The 19,707-nt window shown below is 37.5% G+C and overlaps 1 protein-coding gene across 1 annotated transcript in view; it reads left to right on the top strand.

Moving 5' to 3' along the window:
- The window catches only part of nbas (NBAS subunit of NRZ tethering complex), a 163,972-nt gene that overhangs the window by 124,024 nt on the left and 20,241 nt on the right, over positions 1 to 19,707 (top strand). The window contains exons 50-51 of the mRNA XM_008398001.2: positions 14,280 to 14,419; positions 19,442 to 19,589. Coding sequence (XP_008396223.2) covers positions 14,280 to 14,419; positions 19,442 to 19,589 — 288 coding nt within the window. The remainder of the gene's footprint in view (positions 1 to 14,279; positions 14,420 to 19,441; positions 19,590 to 19,707) is intronic.

Here is a 19,707-nt window from a genome sequence, read left to right as displayed (position 1 = left end):
CTAAATAAGAGGCAAAAAAGTAGCTTGATAGAGGATAAGCCTCTCAGACTCTGAGCTCAAAGCGAGATGTCCAAACTATCCATCCATCCATTTTCTATACACCCTTGTCCCTAGTAGACAATTTATTTAATTTCAAATAATTATCACGGTAGAAGCCATTTGTTTGTTAAATACTTAATGAAACATATTTACCGTGTTTGATGTTTGTTGTAAATGACATATAGTCACAAAGAACGAGATAATTAGTCCAAGTTTGTCATTTATTGAACGTTCAGAAACTACAGGGGCTGTGATGAGCCACAGCAAAGGTAAACAAAGGTAAAACAACCTGAACAGGTGATCAACTAAAAACATCTCCTACCTTTTTACTCTCCGTCTCTCTTTGTCATTTAAGGACACCCGTTGCCGTGGCAACCGCCTGCGCAAGCCATAACATTCAGTCCGTTACAATATTAAGTTTTCAAGCTTGATATTTATTTTGCGATCATTAATAAGCCTCTCTAAACACAACGGTGGTTGATTAGTTAATTTTAAACTCCTTCTCTGCTCGTTATTTTGGCGTGGAACCGAAACGCACAGATTTGCGCAACACCTTACAGAAACAATAATTACTGAGATCATTATTTTTGTTGGGTCTTTAATATGAACATCTTGTTGATTTTTTCTTTTTTTTTGTTGTTGTTCTTTAATAAAGTTACGAACGTTTTGATAAGGAGCCAGAGGAGGACGTGCTGGTTTCAGCGTCCTGGCGACGTTCAGTTTGTCACCTACCGCCGAGATCGACGTATTGCACCGCTGGTCTAGCAAAGCACGAACAGCTCAGAAACATGAAATGGGGAAAAAGCTATTTATTAACTGATTTAGTCGTATTTTAGATTGTTCTTGAAAAACTAATCAGTCACGGCTGATTAGTGGCTGCACCTGCATCCATTGATTTTTTTACAGCAGACAGCCGCTCCCCTCTCTTGCAGGTACAGCGTACCCCTGCTAAATCTTTTAGGGGTATGCAGTACCCGAGCATACCCCCTTACTTTCACCCCTGGTTGTGATGATGGAAAAGAGGAAAATCGAGTCAATAAATGTAGTTTTACTGTAAATATCGTCATTCCAATATCAGCTGTGTCAGTGGAAACACCTGCCACATGACACATGATTCAGAGCCAAAGCTGGGAAAGATACAGGGAAGTGATAATGAGGGGTTTTAGATGTATGTGTAAATGTGTGTCTATATATATATATATATATATATATATATATATATCACCATTCCCATCCATCATTCTTTCTCCCTCATTTAGCATCCCAACACTCTACTTAACTGGAGAGACATCTAAAGAGGAAGGTATTAATGAGCCCAATTGAAATGCTGACATTTAGCCAGTTTGGAGGAGGAATGGAGTGATATGGAGAAGGAGGCATCGAGGGTATGAGGGGTGACAGTGGGAATAGATTTTGTGACTTAATTTTGAATGATTAGTCATAACAGCAGGGCATCGAAATGCCACCACTGTCAAGATTGGAGGGTCTGTTTTGTCTGAGTGCATGTCTTTGGGAATATTGTGGCCTTTACGTCAATGGCCATAGTCTACGAAGGGTAATTTGTTTCTAACATAACAAAAAGGAACAAACACAAAAAAAAAACGGACGACGTCAAGGCAAAATTCTGCCATGTTTGTTAAAACTTGTTAATGCGATGCTATTTCTACTTGGTGTTTAAGGTGAAAGTAGTCATCGTGCTGAATCCCAACACAGTTTTCTCACTAACTACCACATCAGACCTTAAACAGTTAAATGGAAATCTGCAGAGAGCAGTGAAGTAAATTGAGCCAGGTCACCGCATCAGGGCCTTCACACCTGTGTTTACTTTAAATGTTACTCGGCCCAGAGAGGGATTACAGAGAGAATCACCAGCAGGTGCTCATGCGTGATTGGGTGCATGAAATGTCATCATCTAAGCTCCTCATCGCCCCAATCATTGATTCATGCTACAAGGCCTTTTCGCCCCTGTCACTGTCATGGATCATTTGCTGTGACACACCATTTTGGTGCTGAGCAGTTTGGCCTTGCTGTGTGGTGTGTATGCAATATGGATGAACTGAGCTTAGCAGAACACACTGAGTAGCTGCACTCTGCTGGCCTTCTGGTCTGCAGGTAAACAGCCTCAGGAGCTTGCATACCAAACCTGTCCTCAAACTTGAACTTGCTTTGTGAACAATATTATATTTTACTTCATTTTTTTTTTTTTTGCTTTAGTTTTAAATGTCCTTTTTTTTAATTGGCATTACTCTTTAATTTACTTTTCATTGCCTTTCCTAGGACTCGGGCATATTGCTTTGGGTTGGTGCTTGCTTTATCTTCATATAAGTAGCAGTTGAATGGGCAGATCATTTAATCAGCAAGTTATTATACATTTTAACCGATTCACCAAATTCCAGATGAGATGTCCAGTGGTTGTCAAAAGTATTCACAGCTCTAAGTCTTTCACCTTTAAAACTAAAGTGCAAGTTCCATTTATATTCAGACCCAATGAGTCAATACTTTGTAGGTAGAACTTCCACTGCAATTGTAATTCTGTGGTACTAATTTGTAAATTTGCAATTTTATAGTATATTTTCAGTGACTGTTTTATTTTGTGTTCAATGCCAAATGTTTGGTTATGTTTTTTGCTATTATTTTGACATCATTGGAAATGGGCCACAAATATGTTAGGAAATTCTTCACCCATTTTTTTTTACCAAGGCAAATATCTTACTCGTTTTTCAGGCCTACAATTATGTATTTCCTTCTTTTAAATTAAACTATTGCTATGCTGAGCAGGTAAGAAGGAAATAATTCACAATCATTGTCTTGTATTTTATTTTAATTGGGGGGGAAAATAATGTTATATGCAATGAGTACCTTCAACTTTTGGCGTGCTGTTTAAAAAGTTTGGACATCCTTGTATCTGTTCATTGCACAAAGTGAAAAAAGGAAGAAGACAGGGACGGCCTCCAAATTTTTCAATCTTACCTCAAATCAGCATTTAGAAACTGGAAACTTTGACACAGTTGTGTGTCCCAATATGACTTTTATTCCAAGAACCCACCTAAACGGATTTTGGAATGGGTCGAAAAGGTTGATATCAAGCTTTTTGAACCTAAAACCTTTTGGTCAAGCCCAGTTCTTTGGTCATTTTGTCAAATATATCATAAGCCATGTCTATCCAGGCAGCTCAGCAAAGTAAAACTGTGTAATTGCTCAAATTCTTCTGTTAGTGTTTTATGAAGGTTTTCTACAAAGAACCTTCTTACTCCAGTCTTATGTTTCTCTGTGGGCTTGTGTTGCCATGGTATGTTTATAGAGCGAGTAAATTCATTCCTCCATTTCAACATTAGAATAGTTGGAATAAGTAAGTTATCATTGACTACCAGAATAAGGTAATTTGATTTTTATTCTTCCTGAGGAATCTTAGCTAGAGAATAGGGAAGAAAAATTCCCAAATTCCAACTGTGACATCTGGAGATGGATGAATTTTGGCTATTAAAGTACCCCTATTCAGTCTACCACACATCTTTTCTAAGAAAAATATTTTATTCAGGAAAAGGCAAAATGGTGTCACGTCTTTTCTTTTTTGTCTGCCAGTGGTTATTTCGATAAAACTGAATGCTACCCGAATGCGAGAATCGTCCTGAATGAAATGGCAAAAATAAAAAAATCTTGACGCATCTAAACACAAATGTTCAACATATGCATGTAGAAATCTGAATCTTTCTAGTTAAATTGTGATATTTTTCAAATATTTGTGCTGCCACCATTTAGAAGAGTATGGACATTTAGGTGTCTTCTCAAATGTCCTCCTCACTTTATTAAGACCATTTTTAAACTGTAAACTTTTGGAAATTAAATGTTGTCCATTCTGAGTTTCAATCAACAAATAGCTCGGGTACAACAACTTCAACATATCCCAGTCTACCAAACGGCAAATTTTAGTTTGGCGTTTTGCTTCAGATTTTGTAAAAATTCAAACATGAACCCTTGTCCATGTTGGAAAACCCATAGGTGCTTCTCCCTCGTGTTTTTCTCTACTTTCATTCTTGTGCAAGAATCAATTTCTGTCAAAATTTCAGACACTTTTAAACTTTTTTTCCTTAGAAACACTTACTATAGGTATAAATCACATCTCTAATGCTGTCAGGAAGTTACAAATATGAACCAGAGCCTGTCAGTTGCTAAGAACACTTTGCTGCTGTCATTTGTTCCATTATAACATAGCAGCACTTTTGTAGTTGTCTATCATGGCATGACTATTTTAAAAATGTTCACATTGCAAAGAAGATTGAAGTGCCCATCAATATTTTACAATGTATGCAAGTCAAAATGGGGTCTAGGTTTGAAGGCTCATGTTTTTACTTTAATAACTGTAAATATTTAGGGTGTGTTTCCAAGAGGATGTGACATGTGCTTCTATGTACTGTTTGTTCTTGCTTGAAACTATTTCCCCTCCTGCCATTTTACAAGACTCCATCTGTTGTATATTTAAAGATTGCTTGTGTGCGACTCTGTTGTGCTAAGATGAGCAGTTTTGGAACATAAAAAGAAGTAAAGAAACTCTGGTAAAGAATAGGACCTTTTCAGCCTCATCCTCCCCCCCCTCTTTTACAAAGTACAAAAACGACAGACAGATGTCGTTTTTGCACATTGGAATCATGTATGAGTTTGGTTCTCTGTTTTGCCTTGAGCACCAGACCATACTGTGACATCTAGATCAAAAATGTGTGGCATCGTCAGGAGAAACGATGTTTCTTATTGGATGAATTTCTAATTTGCATATTGATGTGACGTGAACGGCGGATTTCTGTGGTAACTCAATGTAGTCATTGGGCTAGAGGTTGGGAAAAGGGGTACTATCCAGAATCCAGAAGTGGAAAGAACATAATTTCACCATAAACCAGCCATGACCAGGTTCTCCTTTATAAGGTTTTCAGTCAAGAAATTAATCCCACTAGTGTCAGTGGGATTAATTTCTTGACAAAAAAAAAAATCACTTTTTTCCTTGATTGAAGTCTGTTAAAAAAACGTATCGAACTGTGATTTTTGTGCACCATTACACCCCTATGTTCTAATATGACGGGCATAAAAAGTGCACTTTGGTGTGCACTTTAAACCTTGTGTGTATTTTCCGATTCCTTTGTTCGACCCGTGCTTTACATTTGGACAGCATCTTTTAGAATAAAAAGGTGTTTCATGTAAAAATAAAAGACGTTTTGAAAGTTGAGGGGTACTTAGAGAGGAGAGTAAAGAGAGCACTGTCTGACGAAAGTGAATGAGCCAGGCCTTGGGGGTGGGAGGGATTATACATGAGTGCAGAGAAAGACGGTGGAGAGTCTTCCTTTCCAAGTGAATAAATAATAAATGCGATGAGCTTACGGCCGCAGTCTAATGCAACAGATCAGGGGTCATTGTCGTGATAGCCAATCCTCGGCTGTGTTGCCACGTGTTTTGGCAGCTTTTATCTATCCCCCGCGGCTCTTTGAGAAAACTTTTATTTATGCTCTGTTTTTAACTTGGGAGCCTGGAGAGAGAAGCACAACACTTTGTCATCTCGGTGGGATCACAGATGATTCAGTCACCCAAAAAAAAAGAAAAGAAAGCAGAGGGGAGGCTGCACAATAAAATAAACAAGTAAAGACAGGATGTGGAGAGAGAGACAGACAAGAGGAAAAATGAGGAGAAAATAGCCAGAGGACAGTTGAAGTTATAGGAGTGGGCAGCACAGTGCCAGATAGGGTTGGAGAAAGATGAAGAAATCTCAGATGAAGGAGGAGGGGATAAGGATGCTTTTGTTCATAATCTGTTTTTGCAAGTTCCTTTTCCTTTATTCCACCAGGTAAAGCTCTTGTTTTGTGAGTCTGCCTAAGCCTATACGCACTTGTAAATAGCTTGAATTAGTCTCATAAACAAAGCCCTGCACTGATTTCATAGAACCAAAAATCGCATGAATAAGACACATTGGTTTATAAAATGATTCATATCTCTAGGACGTCCTCACAGCTTGTCATGTTAAAACTACAATGGCAAGGTATTATATTGGCAATTTTATTGATATATCATGAAGCACATAATTGTGAGGCAAAGATAAAGAAAGGCTTGGTTTTTCCTTTTTTGTTATTTTACCACAAAAAAATCTGAAACATGTGAAATGTTTTTTTGATTCAATATTTGTATTTGTAGCACCTTAATGGCTGCGCATGTATGTATATATGCTGGAAGGTGCAGCTCTTCCCCAGTCTCAATTCTTTGGCAGCCACTAATTGGTTTCCTTTCACGCTCCATCTGTCTTCCCGTCAAATCAAGAGCACCATCTTCCACGTTTGCTGTGTCCCGTGCGTGACTTTTGACAAACTTTAAATGAAACTTCTTGTGGCTTTTTCTTAACATTGCCTTTCTTCTCACCACTCTTCCACAAAAGCTGGATTTGTAGAAAGCACAGCTTATACTCCAGAAGATTCTCACAACTGAGCTCCAGATCTCTCCTCTAGTTACTGCAGTTACTCGCAAACTTCAGTGTTCTTCACAGAAGAGCTTAAATTAAATTACAAACTGAGCGATTTAGTAATTAGGTGATTTCTGAAGGCATTTGGTTGCTTTCTCAAATTATGAAAACCATCACTTCATTCCCTTCCACTTACAACTGTCTGATACATTGTGTGGATTTTTAACATTAAATGCCTACCAAAACACAAAGATTTTCTGGTTGTAATGCAACAGAATGTAGCAAAATTTAAGGAATATTACTAGATGTTATGGTATTATTTCGAGAGTCCAAGCTGTAACCCCGTGTGTTTGGTAGTAAGCCACATATTTTTACATTTTAAACGTCTTCCTGGATTATTCACCTAACACATATGAGCATTTATTATTTGAGAAAACCTGGCATCCTGCAACATATTGCTAAAAAGGAAGCAGATAAATCAAATTCATGCAATTTTTATTCACACAGGCTTTTTATGTTGAGCTACTCTCTGTTTTACAAGCTTTCTTGTTCATTCTTACACTCTATGTATTGTTGCTTTCTTACCACTCCCCTTCTGTGTTCTGTCATCCAAACTCTTCCCATCTCTTATTTTCTTTCTTTCTCGAGGCATGCACCATTATGTATACTCCTGTGTCGTGTTATACAAGGCAGATCCTCCCCAGACATCAGCGAGAGCAAAAAGAAATATAGCGAATCTAGGGAGGGAATAGGAAGCTGTATTTGTTTGTCATTGCACTTATCCTGTCATGTCTTACCCTGCTTACATTGGAGTGTCTCTGTGTTTGTTTTTCCCCACAGGTGCACGTGTCTTTATCTTTGTACTTATGCTTTCTCTGCATGTTTTATGTGTTTCACTTTCAAATCGTAATAAACCCTCTGCCTCCCTCTCGCCCTCGGGGTAATGCCATCGTTGGCGTTTGCTTTTCTTTGCGTTCATTTTTGTCTGAAAAACTGAAGTCTCTCATCCCCGTCACTTTCTTTCCAGCTTCACTAATTTTCGCCCTCTCTCTCCCCTTGTGAAGAGTGTGACCTCTGCAACTTTATTCTGCCCGTCGCTGGGGACATTAGCCGGCGCAGGTCAATGAATATTGATGAGCTCACTCAGAGCCCACTCAGTAAAGGCCAGACGCAGAGATGTCTACGTCCTCCGGCTCTACTGCCGCTCCGAGCCCGATACACTGACAAGCGCGTTCTCTCCTCTCTCTCCCTTCCCTTTAGTTCCTCTGCCACTCAGGTCAAGGACTGGGATAATTGCCAAGTTGCTGAGAACATTATCAGGCAGTTTTGTTGACGGGGGCAAAGGTTCACTTCTGTTTCACTACAAGCTTATAAGAATTCAGAAAAGAAAAGTGCATCTTTGACTTGAGTTTGATTTTAGCAGCACCACATTAGCCTGCTTTTGTTATAAGATGCTTTGTTGATGTGATGGGCGTAAATAGAGATAAATGATTTCCTGCTTGAACCTTGTTCCTGCCATGCGAATGGCCTCTGTTGTATCTGCTATAAATGTTCGGTTTATATTCAATTAAAATACGAGGTTTTTGCTATTTGCAGCTTTTTCTCACTAGCATTTTGAAATATTTATTCATGCAACATCTGTATGAATAATTTTTTTTTAAGTGCCTTGAAATGACATTTGTTGTGAATCAACGCTATATAGATAAACTGAATTGAACTTCTTTCTGCACCGCTGCACACTTAAGGCCCTAAGCTTTCTCGATAAATACAGTTTGCCCAGTCACTTCTTGTGGACTGCATTACTGTTCTGTCTCCAGCCCAGTCAGCTGTCCTGGATAACTGACCCAAGAGGGCAATAAATATTGGTGTATATGTGTCAGTGGAGCTTAAGAGGGAGGGGGGAATATCTCAGAAACCTACGTAGGTTCCTGAAAAGCTACCTGCAGTGATAAAGCACCATGTTTCTCTCATTTATGTTGGACTGCAATAAATAGGTACTGAAGTATTTTCCTTATTAATGTTTGGGTCATGAAAGATGACCAGAAAGAAAACATGGTGTGTGATGTTTTTTTTTTTTGTTTGTTTTTTTTACCTGTTGGTCTTTCGGTCTCTGTGAGAAAGTGTCTGCACTAAAAATTGCTGTGAAATGCATCTCCTGCTTCCTGACCTTCTTCTGAAGTTGGCTCCCCCTCATAAATTTACATAATAGCTTTAAATATTTTATTAGGCCTTTCTAAACTCTGTTTAGGCTTCTGAAATGTGCTCTAGGTACGAAGGTAATAAAAGACACAGATAGAAGTCACAGCTTGATGAATTGCAGAAAATATGTGGGAGTTGCAGAAGGTAAAATGCCTCATCTTATTGGTGTAGAAATGTTTGCTTACAGTGCTACATATAACTCGGATTTTTTTTTTTCACATATGTCACTAGATATTTTATTAATTGCGACTCATTTATTGTTTATATAGATTGTCAGAATCAGTGACGTTTCCACTAAAGCAGTGCTTCCAAACATTAATCCACGTAAACTAAAGCTTTTTTTGCATTTTGGCCAAGACTGCTTCAGGCCTTGGCAGTTGCTGTAAACCATCAGAGGTTAATTTAAAGAAAAGCACTCGAAATTCAGTACAGTCAGAAAAGGCTTTCAGCTACTCTAGACAGCATCCATGTAAGAACAGACTTCCTTTTTCTGCTTTAGTAGATGACCTTAAAACACCTGAGGAGGGATGGTGGAAAAGCTAAAGAAACTGTCAGACCAAAGGTTTGTGTGACTGTGAGATTCTCACAGTAGAGTGTATCTTAAGATTAACTCATGGCTTTACAATAAGACATATAACATTATCCCATTGCTTTGTTTAGTTTGGTGTTGTTGAATTGTTTTGATTATTGCATGCCGTAGTCTTTGTTTCATTACTCTATGCTTCATACAGCCAGAGAAGACAAAAGGCATTCCAGCAATTACTTTGGAATCTCAGTCTTCTAATTGTGAGAACGGTACGATGAAACATTTTATGATTACTGAAACCATAACTTGTTACGTTTTAGGAATGTCTGTTGCATCTGTAGTTGATCTGTGTGATGGGCTCTCTTTAAAGTGCACTTTGTGGCCTAGACTCTTTCATATAATAGTGCAAAGACCAAAATGCATCATAGTCATTTGTATGTCGGAACCCATGTCTTTTTTTTTTTTTGTTTCTTTTGTGGGTTTTTTTTGTTGGTTTTGGTTGGGTTGAAAGCTTAAATTAATCAATTTTATGTTCTGACATTTACAAGGATCTACTAAAAAAGCCACTGTTTCCATGGCAGGACAGATGCTAGCAATGAAAGAAAAAAACTGAGCAAAAAGTAAATTGGGAAGAGTTTAATGAACCAGTCTTAAAATTTTAAACATGTCAGTCGATAATTTACATTATACATTAACTTTAACGTTAAGCTTTTACTTTTAGTATATTTTAATGAGCTCATGCCCTGCAAATTTGGCACCGATTAAGGGAATACAAATTCCTGTCTCTCAGCCAATTTCCAGCTACTTTAGCTTTGCCTCTTCTGAATATAATGGAAAAACATTAGTGACAGCAGGATTTAAAAGTAAATAAATAGATTATTTACAAAGAACTGTCCCCATAGATCATAAATATGTGCCTTACATCTGTTTAAGCTTTCAAAGCAGGTTCTTGCTTATGATGCTTACCCATCCAGACACAGACTATTGTTGGTATTCATTCCCCTAGTGTGTGTCAAGAATTATCTACAATTTTACCTTCATGTGTCACATGTACATGAAAGCTGTTCAAATTTAAAAGAGCTTTGCTGAGCTCATTGAAGTTTCAGTATTTGTCCTGAGAGAGGCTGCTTTTCAAGAAAACACTGAGATATGGGGGAAATTATTTCTCTGCATTTTATTAAAGTTCTTGCATTCACTTGATTCTTCCCAAGTCTGTATAAAACTGTTTGCCTACATTAATTATCCTCATTATGCTTTGGTGGTTGTGTGCATTCCCTCTAAATAAACTAATAACAATCTCCTTCCATGTTAAAAGAATCGAAGCAATGTCAAAGTGTATTAATCTGTAATCTATCGGACTTCAAGCAATCGGATAATAATGAAAATGTTGTTTCGTATGGCCTTGTTAAATGTAGTTAAATGAATATGAAATATCAGGTTAGATGTGTTTGTGTGCACTACTGAGATCTCACCTTCTATCTATACTCCCATCTATCTCACACACATACCCATGAGGACACTAAAATTACTTTAAAAAACATGTATTTCTTGTGTAACTCTTCCTCCACATCTGCACAAACACATTGACTTCTTTGACTTCGTGTGTAATAATAAACAACAAACTAGGCAATTGATTTTTTTCCACATGCACGAAGAGATTGTGTTAAACGTCTGTGCCCTCGCTTTTGAGAATCAACCATTCTTACGATAATCATATTTAACACTCCAGCTCCTGTGTCTAGTTTCGTTTTTTTAACTTTGTGTTGATCGAAAAAAAAAGATGCCAAAGATCAATGAAGTGGCTACTGGTTTTTTTTATATATTTTTTTTTATTTCGGCCATTTTCTGTGCGCTTAAGGCCTTTTTTTGCCCACCTTTGGGTCTCCTTGCTCCTTTTCATCCTTCTGCTGAAAGCAGGGTTAACTGTAGTCATAGTGGAAAAGCATGAAGTAGTAGATTTAATTTACAAGCTTCGTTTTCAGGGTCAGCACAGTAAATAAAATGGGTTTCATCCTTTTCCTTCAACTTTCCTTTCATGTCTGTCTCCATGCTCTGTTTGTTAACCTTCAGTCTTGCTGAAGTTTGTTGGTTTAAAATGTAATGTTGTGTTTCCCTGTCTGAGCAAGCATGTGTTGTTTGTTTTTATCACAATATGTTAGCAATTTTGTATCTGAATGAACCATAGGATTTTTTGAGAAATGAGAACAAATTGTTTAAACTATTTGCAGAGCACTACGCAAAGAATAAGGGAACAAACTCCCTATGCCAGTTTTAAAGCAAGATGAAAACGGTGTAAAAAAAGAAAATACTGAAACTTCAATAGTCTGATTGACCAGTCCTCAACCCGATTAAAACGCAGACGCTATGAAAGCTGTATAAACAAATTCATGCAAACCTTACTGATCTGAATGTTCTAAAGAATTCTCTTCCAAAAATAATGACTGATGGTGTAAGAAAGGTCTTTCAATAATGTAGCTAACTTAAAGTAGAGCACTATCACAATATTAAAAAAGAAGATACAACACAATAATGCCTAAAAACTCCTCAATGCAACGCAATACCTAAAACCAAGTCCCAAACATCATGTTAAGTCATAAAAGGAAAATAAGTTCCTATTTGTAGTATGTCCATCTGATTTCAAGTCATCAGCAATCCAGCCAAATTAATTTGAGTCCCCTGAGTTCACTGTTGTTGAGCCATGCCACAGTAAGGTTTCTCTGTACAGTTGAAGCAAAAGCTTAACAATGTCTTCTGTGTGAAAAATAGTTCTTAAGTCACACTTTGCAGTAGCCATAGCGAGGAGGAATCATGGCGAGAAGTCGATATTTGTGACTCGTCAAACAAAATAATACTGGTTCAAAAAATAATTCTTCAAATTCATCAATAAAACCAATTCACCTTGACACAAAATCTTAAAAGGTTATGGAAACAAATATTGTTGCTTTCCAAAATTCAACAAAGTTTTTGGAAGCACCAAATATTCAGATCCACTTGTAGACTGATAAATTGAAAGTTACAGTTCTTGGTTCAACTGGCAAATCAAAATGCAATTTTAGTGTAGGCATAAAAGAACCTTATAACAGTGCAAAGCTCTATAGGTGTATCTTGCCATAAGGCTTCTATATTATTTTTGAAATATGAAAAGTTAGATCCAGACACTATTCTCAAGTGTAGCATAATGAAACCCAAACCATACCATCATAATACCTTCCCTGCAGGCAAACATGACAATATAGAAATGCTATTTTATGGGAATAGTTTTTCGCTACTGGTGGCAGAGGAAGTAGCCGGGATGGACAGAAATATGAAGGTGGAAAATTATACATTAACCTTGAATGTCAATATTTTTCTGAGCTCAGACTAAGGCAACAATAAAATTTTTCAGAAACTGACCTGAGTTGGTTGGAAAATTGCAAACTGAATACCAAAATGTGGCAAGTTTGTAGGTCCTTTTAAAGACTTGGATAGTTAATTGCTGCCTAAAAATGATAATGATATATAAAACTAAACATTGATCATTGATAGATTTGAGTGTAGAATGAAAATTAGTTTATAATGACTAGAATACATGTATGTGGTGGTTTGGTGCACAGATAAGCTAATTGATTAAAAATACTCCTTTGGGAAGATCTAATTCCCACTTTACGTGTAATTATAATATGAGCTGCCCGTTCCTGCCCCACATCCCTTGTTCTTGTTGCCCTGCTGCACTATGTTCTTTGTGTACCGCAAAAAACTGTTGAATTTAATCACCAGGCACAGGTAATTGCAGTCCTCACTTATTAAGAGAATATAAGCCTCTTATCTATGTGGTAAATGGGAATGAATCAATTATCAGTTGACGGTAGGTTAGATCTGGTGTGTGTGAACTTTTATAAGAATGTTGTGTTCACCTTTGTCCATGCAAAATAATGTAGCCATTTTTAATGCATCTGTAGTTGCAACAAAAACTACAGTTGCAAAGAACTTATAATTGAATGTTCTAAAAAGTAATCCTAATGTTATCCATGTCCTTAAACTTTCAAAGATAAGGAATAAGCATGGCAGTAAAAGTTAGAAAATGCTTCTGCGATAAGAAGACGTACAGTGTTCATAAAGCAGAAACACTGATTAACACGCTCTGCTTTGCAGATGACATTCACTGATGGATTTGATAACCTCAGATTAGGGCTTTTTGCAGGTAATTAAAATTCTGTTTCTGTTTCTCGTTTGACCTCCATTTTTGAAAGGTCTCAAGTTTAAGCTCTGCTCGTTTATTCCCCTACCCAACTTTATGAGGAAAATGACTCCAACACAAGATATGGATCTGTTGTGCAGCCAGTTAGTTTTGCAAAGATTTTTTTTACTATTAAAAAGAGAAGCACAACAAATATGGAAGCATAAATCATTAAAAAAAAAGTTTTCTCTCCAGATATAAAACTATTGCACAACTCACAAAGCAGTAATAAATACACTAGGAAGTCAACATCAAGACCAGCAAAATGGGAGCAAGATTGCATATTTTTTAAGTTGCAGAAGTACTCTATTAGTCAGGAACACATTCAGAAGTGATCCGAGATAAAGTTTTAACTATGTTATTATACCTGTCATTATTGGTGAATACTGTATACATTCAGATTTACAGAAGCATAATTCAAAAACCCTGAGAACAACTTCTGATACAAAAGTTAATAAAATGGCATTTCTAAATCAGTGTTTGTTTCTAGAGTTGTGTAGCCCAAGTTGGCAACTTGGTCGAGTAGCTTTGCCATATTTGTTTTTATTCGTTTAAAACCATTCTTCTCCATCTTTCCAATAAAAACATTACTTTTTGGGGAATTTTTCCTCATTTTGGATTGTAGGCAACTGATTTCTGATTCCTGTTTTTGCTTTTGGACAGTGGTTATGGTGCATAACCATAGCAACAAGGCGGTTTGCTTTTTTTGTTTTGTTTTTTTAACAACCTGGAGCAGCAGATCAACGTCTCAAAACCTCAAACAGTACCTGTATTATTGAATCGTATGTGTACAATCCTAAATCTGTACACCAGGTTTTGCTCTCAGGGTGTTTCTCTCTCCTCACCTTCCCCTTTTTTGCCTCCAGGTTCAGGTAGAGGATGTGGAGGATGAAGACAAACGGTATGCCCTTTTCCAGGAGATGTTGGATGGCGCACAGAAGTGGGAGGACTTTCAGTTGCTCACGCTTCTCTTGCAAGCATGGCCACCCATGATGAAAGATGAAGTGTAAGTTTTCTTTTGTAGCATCTGCAGCTTACTGATGGTCTTCACCACAGTGGCATCAACAAATAAAAGCAAATGCCTTAATGTGTGCCCAGATCTTAAAAGTGAATGTTTGGTTTTCAGAAACCATTACAACATCCAACGTTGTAACTTTGGTGAGAAAGAATCCATGACCTTATAAACATTGAAAGATGAGGTAGTGTTATTCCTTTGTTATAATAGCATTGCTCAAGGGGTTTTAAACTGTGACTTATTAAAGTTAATCTGTAAACGTGGCCAAAAATACTACCTAAAACAATAGAGGGAGCCAACCTGATCTGATAAATCTCATTTTCCAGTGAATGTAAGATGTTTATCTGGGGAGGATGCACTTAGGGATGAAGACCATCTGGCAGAGGCAGCATGTTCTCTGGCTAGGGTTTTGATATAACACTTTATCACATTGGGGCATTTCTGGGCACAGCTTCACTCTGCCACAAGGTGTTTGAATGAAGTTTCAGCCAGAAGAGTTTCTTTTCAGGTCAGGCAAATAAAAAAAAGGGCAGTGTATTTTTCATACAGGTTAAACTTTTTCATTTCAAGATGTTTAGAAATGGCTTTATATGCAGTGTTTGTTGTCGTTCTTCTTACCTAAAGCTTACTATATTTATCCTTAGAGGGACTTACTTTGACTTTTAAATTGTAGACATTTTTGTGTTTCCAGGCCATTTTCTCTACTGTGTTTTTTTTTTTTTTTTTAGTTTAAAAACTATTTACAATAAGCTGAGTGATAGATGAGAACTGACGTTTTGAGTTGTGATTGACATGCATTCTTATAGAGCTGTACAGGCGCTATGGGTGACTGCAGCACAGAAAAAAATAAAATAAAGAACTATTGTTTACTAGTGGCAATATTTTGACAAATATTAGGCGACATAGCCGCGTATATAATTTTGCAATACAAACTGAAACATTTCTACAGTAATTGTTTACACTTTGATGTCATTCAGAAAAAAGCATCAATGTATGGGAAGGATTACAAACCATCATGTTTTTAGGTTTTTTTTATTATTATTATTGTTTCCCAATAGATTTAGACTGCATTTGCCTTATTCAGAAATGGCACCAAGTTTTTGTGAAATTTGGAGAAGTAAGGCAAAAATAGTTTTTAGATGCATATTTAGAGTACATAAGCCATCAGGCGTGTTAGTGTTTTACTGGATTCCGTTTAAAGATTATAAAGCAAAGGCACACATTGACATTTTTAAATGGGCTTCTTTTATACAATTCGTTTTCCTTTCACTGAGAGCTGGCTCTGTAATTTGTGTCTTTAATTACTCACAAACACATTGGGAACATGAAGTTGAATAACAGGGATCATCTGAGCCTTAGCAAAAGTTGGCTCTAATATTGATAAATCCCTGATGATGAGATTGCTTGTCTCCCGCTCTGTTGTCCTTGATTAACAGCGGACTGTGTTCTAACGAACGCAGGGACAACGCATAGTTAAGACTTCAACATGGAGCGTCGCTCGAAAGGCTTCGATCTGCAGTTTAAGTTGGACATTTCCACATTATTGTGTTTCTGTGCATCTACCTGAAGATCAAAAATATGAACCTGTCAGCAGTCACTGTGGGTATTATTATCTGTAGCGTTATTAGACTCTCACTTGAACTGAGATTTCTGAAAGTCTGCCAACATTTCTAAATCCAGCCTTATTCTGACATTCAGAGCAACTTTGCTGTGTAAGTTCAACTTGCTGTTATCTGCAGTCTTTGTTGTAGTTGCCTGAAAGAGCCGTATATACATCTCGGTTTTCTTTTCAGTAGCTTCTTATGCCTTGTGTACTTTTTTTTTATTATTTATAAAAGTGATGTCAGTGTAACCTGACAATGTTTACATATGGTGTGTTCAAGGATTTGAAAAAGGTGGGATCTCTCGATTCCAACCAGCCGATCCCTGATAAACTGATTAACAGTCAAAGCCAGTGGTTTGACATCTGGTTCATTGTGACATGTATGGAAGCTTTTGTTTTTTGAGGGTTTTTTTTTTACATTCAGACATTTAATATTTACGTTGCACTGCACTGCAGGGATGAATCTGTACAGGTCTTAATAACTTTTTATGACCAGCCTGCAGCTTTCAACATAGCAAGTCCCGTCTCTAGTACACTCCAGTTGATAAAGGCGGCAGAAGCTTCTGTGGATGGGGCCATAAGGTTTTGACAGTGGAGGCCCATATACGCTGTAATTCCTTCACCAGAGCTGCAGGTGAACCCCCTGATTTCCTGAAAGGGTAGTAGGGTCACTTAAAAAGCTCATACTGTGGAAATAGCCCATTAGATGGAGAATCAATTCCTCCTAGCACTCAGGAATGGAGACAAATTGTTCTGCCTGACTCCAGCTTCTGTGCTGAGCTTTTTACAAAAGAAGTTGGAGAGCTAGGATTAGGTTTAGACAACACAGCTGCACTCTGCCTTTGACTGGAACGCCTCTGACTTTTGGCGCGTTATAACTGTCAGACTGCTGAGGCTGTCACGATCGCTTCTTCTAACCCCAGTTTTGTCGCTGCCCTGTCAGATTTAAATAAAACATCAAGCTGATTGTGTGTTTAAGAATTCGTTTAAAAACCAGTGATGCTTTCACACTGAATGAAACAGTGTGTGTGTGTGCGTGCGTGCGTGTGTGCGCGTGTGCGTGCGTGTGTGCGCGTGTGCGCGCGTGTGTGTTTGTGTTTGGTTAGAGTCAGGATTTTCTTCTGTGCGACTACAGAAGGCTGTTGTTTGGATGCCGACTTAAGAGCGGAGCTTATCCTTTGGTTTGTCCACAATCTTTGAGTCATGATTCAGAACATGGATTGAGGCTGGCTGTGACTCACATTGCGCCTTGTGACAGATTTGGCGGTGTCATGCTGCAGCACCCTTCTCCTGTCTGTTATTTTAAAGCTCAGAGTGTTGTGTGGCAGCACCATGAGTGGACTCTGTTTGTTCCCATGGCCCCCTCATGCAGAGGTGAAACAGCTGCTCAGGGCGAGAAACTCGGGTTTCTTGGATGGAGAGATGCCTTTTTTTTTTTCTTACTAAATGATGCTCGTCTTTGTCATCATAGCCCACACTTGTTTTTGCATGGTTTGTACTCTATGCTTTTTGAAGAAAAAAATTAAGCAGACAGATCTGATAACGGATTTTAACCCTCGAAGGATTTAGTTTTTCATCAAACACTGATAAATCACTTCATTAAACAATACAATTTGCCAACATTTTATATGGGTAGCTTTTAATAAATATGTTTGAGTAGAAATAAGGAAAGTTTAATTATTTAAAGCAATAGCAGGATTGCTTCTACTGTAAACCTGCAATTTCAAAAGGTCATTCAAAGATTTTTTAAGGAAAGAAGGGATAAAGACAATGAAAATTAAGGGCATGAAATTTGTTAAACAATTCCAAGTGGTTAATATCTGACCAACAAGTCTGAAATCTGTTTAGGACTCCCTATCTCACTTCAGATTTTTTGTCTTTTGCTCTCTGTTCAATAAATAATGCACCCCTTGTCATGCTAATCACCTCCAAAATCTTCAGCTATGCCAACATTCCCAAACAACTGAAGGTGTCTGTACAGTTTTGACTAGGTAACGTTTTTTCCCCATACATCACATAAATATTTGAAGGCCTCAGCACCACTTAATTTTTATTTATTTTTTGTATTTCTCTTTCTGTGGCTTGATTTAGATGCAACAATACTTTTGTTTTGCATTATCCAACTGCACTCGCCAACATTTGATTCACTCAGCAAAATTTGCTTTATATGACTCTCAGCTGACATCGTGTCATCAGAATTTAAATACCTGTCTCTGAAAATTGACTATGGGTCTTATGTTTTTTTTTTTCCCCATCTGACTGAAGGTTTTGTTGGGCAAGGATCTGTTGGCCTTGGTGGGAGCTAATCTGTTACTGTGGAGGCATTATTGAAGGTCGTAAAAAGCTCATAAGAGCATGTCAACATAGTGATCCCTGTCAGTGCTGCCAGCTGTCCTCTGGTGTGTAAACACACAGGAGAAGGATGATGCTGAGTGTAGGTGTTTAATATTTACCGCAGGGGGTGGAGGGTTTAGTCAAACATTGTCTTCATAATGTCATGGCCAGAATTCATTAGTTTATTTACAAACCTCCTGATCATTCTAGCTGCTTTCATGCCTGCCTTGTATTTTTATGCTGCTTTTCTTCATTTTTATTTTTTTTTCATTATGCATAATGTATGCCATATGGTGCGCAAACTGTAGTCATCTGCTTTAATCCGGTCTTTGTCTAACAGGATTATCATCTGATGTCATAGGACTGCAAAGAAAAGAATTGAATACTGTAGCAGTTCACTGGTTTGAGGTAGTGAGGTATTGTTAGCTTTACAACACAATATATGATAGCCCTAAGGCTAAAAGCACAATAACATCAAGCAGCATCTTAACAGAAAGTGCAGCAAACTGAAAAGCCATCAACATACCTTTTTCACAAAACTCAGTATTTCATACAGTTAGTCAAAAACAAAAACACTGGATCACTGCTGGGGATCGTACATACAGTATGAGCTGAAGTAAAAAGTGCTTTTACGATTTTTAGGTTTTGTCAGTCCACAAAGAGACACTAATTTTAGATTTTAGAAATGTAATTAACAAAAAAAAAATCTTAAAATTGTATTTATTCATTTTCTCTTGTTAAAAAAGATGCCCTGTTCTTATTTTTAATTTTTAATTCAAAAGAGGTACACTCAAGTCTGTTTTGTTTTTCCCTGTCCTTTTCTAAGAAGAAAATTCAAAAGCTATGTTCTCCTGTAATGGGCTTTTTGAAAATGTTCTTTTTTTTTTAGCTATGTCTTGTTAGGACTGGCATTTTAATAATGCTATTTGAGCTGCAGCAAAATATGCTTTTTTTTCATTTCTATGCTTGCCTTTTTAATCAAGCTTTTAAATTATTGCAATATTGTTTATAGAAAACACAAGCTTGTGGGTATAATACTGCACACAATACATTCATCTGCTTCTTTTTGTCTGCAGGGCCCAGTCAGAGCGCAACCCCTGGGTGATGCTGACCTCAGCTCTGCTGACCCGCTGCCAAGCCTCAGAGGGCGCATTAGACTTGGGTCAGGAGTTGGTCTCCATGGTGAGGTCTCTTTACAAGACCAAACACAAGCTCCCTGTGCAGGTAACAGGCCAAAATGATGCACTATTTTTTTGTTGTTGTTGTTTATGGTTTCCATTTTCCTATAGTTGCCCAGACTTGACAGTAGCAGCAGATAATGTTGAAGGAAATGGCATAACAA

The sequence above is a fragment of the Poecilia reticulata genome, chromosome 21 (assembly GCF_904066995.2).
Source record: "Poecilia reticulata chromosome 21, P_reticulata-male-v2, whole genome shotgun sequence".
NCBI lineage: Eukaryota > Metazoa > Chordata > Actinopteri > Cyprinodontiformes > Poeciliidae > Poecilia > Poecilia reticulata.
This window is presented reverse-complemented; position numbering and strand designations above follow the sequence as displayed.